This window comes from Ceratina calcarata, unplaced genomic scaffold, assembly GCF_001652005.2.
Source record: "Ceratina calcarata isolate Rehan_Ccalc_2016 unplaced genomic scaffold, ASM165200v1 scaffold2880, whole genome shotgun sequence".
Lineage (NCBI taxonomy): Eukaryota > Metazoa > Arthropoda > Insecta > Hymenoptera > Apidae > Ceratina > Ceratina calcarata.
This window is the reverse complement of record NW_017151162.1, coordinates 1-1,978: the sequence shown is the minus strand read 5'-3', so window position 1 is coordinate 1,978 and position 1,978 is coordinate 1. Positions and strand designations below refer to the sequence as shown.

Here is a 1,978-nt window from a genome sequence, read left to right as displayed (position 1 = left end):
GGCAAGAAGTCTTGTTTTTATACGACTTTAAAATTGGACAATATTTCCAGGCACGATTACGACAACTGGGCGAGACTGGGGAACGTCGGTTGGAGTTACGACGAAGTTCTCCCATATTTCCTCAAGTCTGAGGACAACCGCAACCCGTACTTAGCTAGAACGCCTTATCACGGCACCGACGGTTATTTGACTGTCCAAGAGGCGCCGTGGCGGACGCCGTTATCGATCGCGTTCCTGCAAGCGGGCCAGGAGCTCGGTTACGAGACCCGCGACATAAACGGTGCGAATCAGACCGGTTTCATGTTGCCACAGTTCACCATTCGTCGTGGCAGCCGTTGCTCCACAGCGAAGGCGTTCCTGAGGCCGGTGAGGAACAGAGAGAACTTGCACATAGCGATGCAAGCACAAGCATTGCGGGTGCTGTTCAACGGGGACAAAAGAGCGACGGGCGTGGAGATCCTCAGGGACGGTCATCGGCAAGTGATAAGAGTCAGACGGGAGGTCGTGTTATCAGCCGGTGCGATCAATTCGCCCCAACTGTTGATGCTGTCTGGCATCGGACCCGCGGAACACTTAGCTGAATTCGGTATACCGGTTTTATCCGATTTGAGAGTCGGTGACAATCTTCAGGACCACGTAGGCCTTGGTGGGTTCACGTTTATAGTGAACGAACCGTTCAGTATTAGAAAGGATCGATTTCAAACGTTTTCCGTGATGATGGAATACATTCTACGCGAGAAAGGGCCGATGACCACCCCGGGGGTCGAAGGCCTGGCCTTCGTCAATACCAAATACGCTGACAAATCGATCGATTTCCCGGATGTTCAATTTCACTTCGCCCCGAGTTCGGTCAGTTCCGACGATGGTCAAATTCAGAAGATCACCGGTCTACGAGACAGCGTGTACAACACTATGTACAAGCCGTTGAATCAGGCAGAAACCTGGAGCATTCTACCACTGTTACTGAGACCCAGAAGTTCTGGTTGGGTGCGTTTGAAGAGTAAAAACCCGCTCGCGTACCCGGATATCAATCCGAACTACTTTACGCACAAGGAGGACGTGGACGTTCTCGTGGAGGGTATCAAAATCGCGTTGGCACTGTCGAACACGACTGCGTTCCAAAGATTCGGTTCTAGACCGCATACTATTCGCATGCCGGGTTGTCAGAGATACCCGTTTGATACCTACGATTATTGGGAGTGCGCGATTCGACATTTTACTTTTACCATTTACCATCCCACCGGGACGTGTAAAATGGGACCAAAGAGCGACCCGACGGCGGTCGTCGATCCGCGGTTGAGGGTGCGTGGGGTGAAGGGGTTGAGGGTCGCGGACGCGTCGATCATGCCAGTGATAGTCAGTGGAAACCCGAACGCTCCTACCATAATGATCGGTGAAAAAGCGAGCGACATGATCAAAGAAGACTGGATGTACAGGAAGAGACGATACGTGGGAAGATGACGAGAAATTAATAGAATATTTTAATATAATTAACGCTTTGACTGCCAAACGAAATATTCCTTTTATAAAATTGTTATCAACCTAGCTCCGAAATACCACAGATAATACATCACCCTGATCCGGGTGTCACGGCCCATTGAAAGCTTTATGCCTCACCTGAATTTGGGTGACATGCCAGTCGAAGTGTTAAGGGTGTCGGGACAAATGGAATATACAGCGAGCGAAATATTCTGCGCCCTCGATTCCTCTTATAGTTTTTTAACAATCGTGTTGAGAACGACATGCGATCATTTCAAATGTGTTAGATTGTTTTTTTGTTGCTTACGAGTCCTTAAGAATTTTAATTCTAAGCTAGCGATTATTCGCATAATTACTCTCAGACATACCAAACGAATATACATACGTAAACGGTGTATGTATTTACATATTTATAAAGATTAATATTAATATGAACGTTTTGTAGATAAACTCTAACAAGAATCAATGAAACGTGCCATTGAATTCATAACTTTGTAAT

The 1,978-nt window shown here is 47.5% G+C and overlaps 1 protein-coding gene across 1 annotated transcript in view; it reads left to right on the top strand.

The window, feature by feature from the left end:
* The window catches only part of LOC108623670 (glucose dehydrogenase [FAD, quinone]-like), a gene marked incomplete at its 5' end in the record, with an annotated part of 6,253 nt that extends 4,304 nt beyond the window's left edge, over positions 1-1,949 (top strand). The window contains one exon of the mRNA XM_026812493.1: positions 7-1,949. Within this exon, the coding sequence (XP_026668294.1) occupies positions 7-1,461 (1,455 nt within the window). The remainder of the gene's footprint in view (positions 1-6) is intronic.
* Positions 1,950-1,978: the final 29 nt, after the last annotated feature.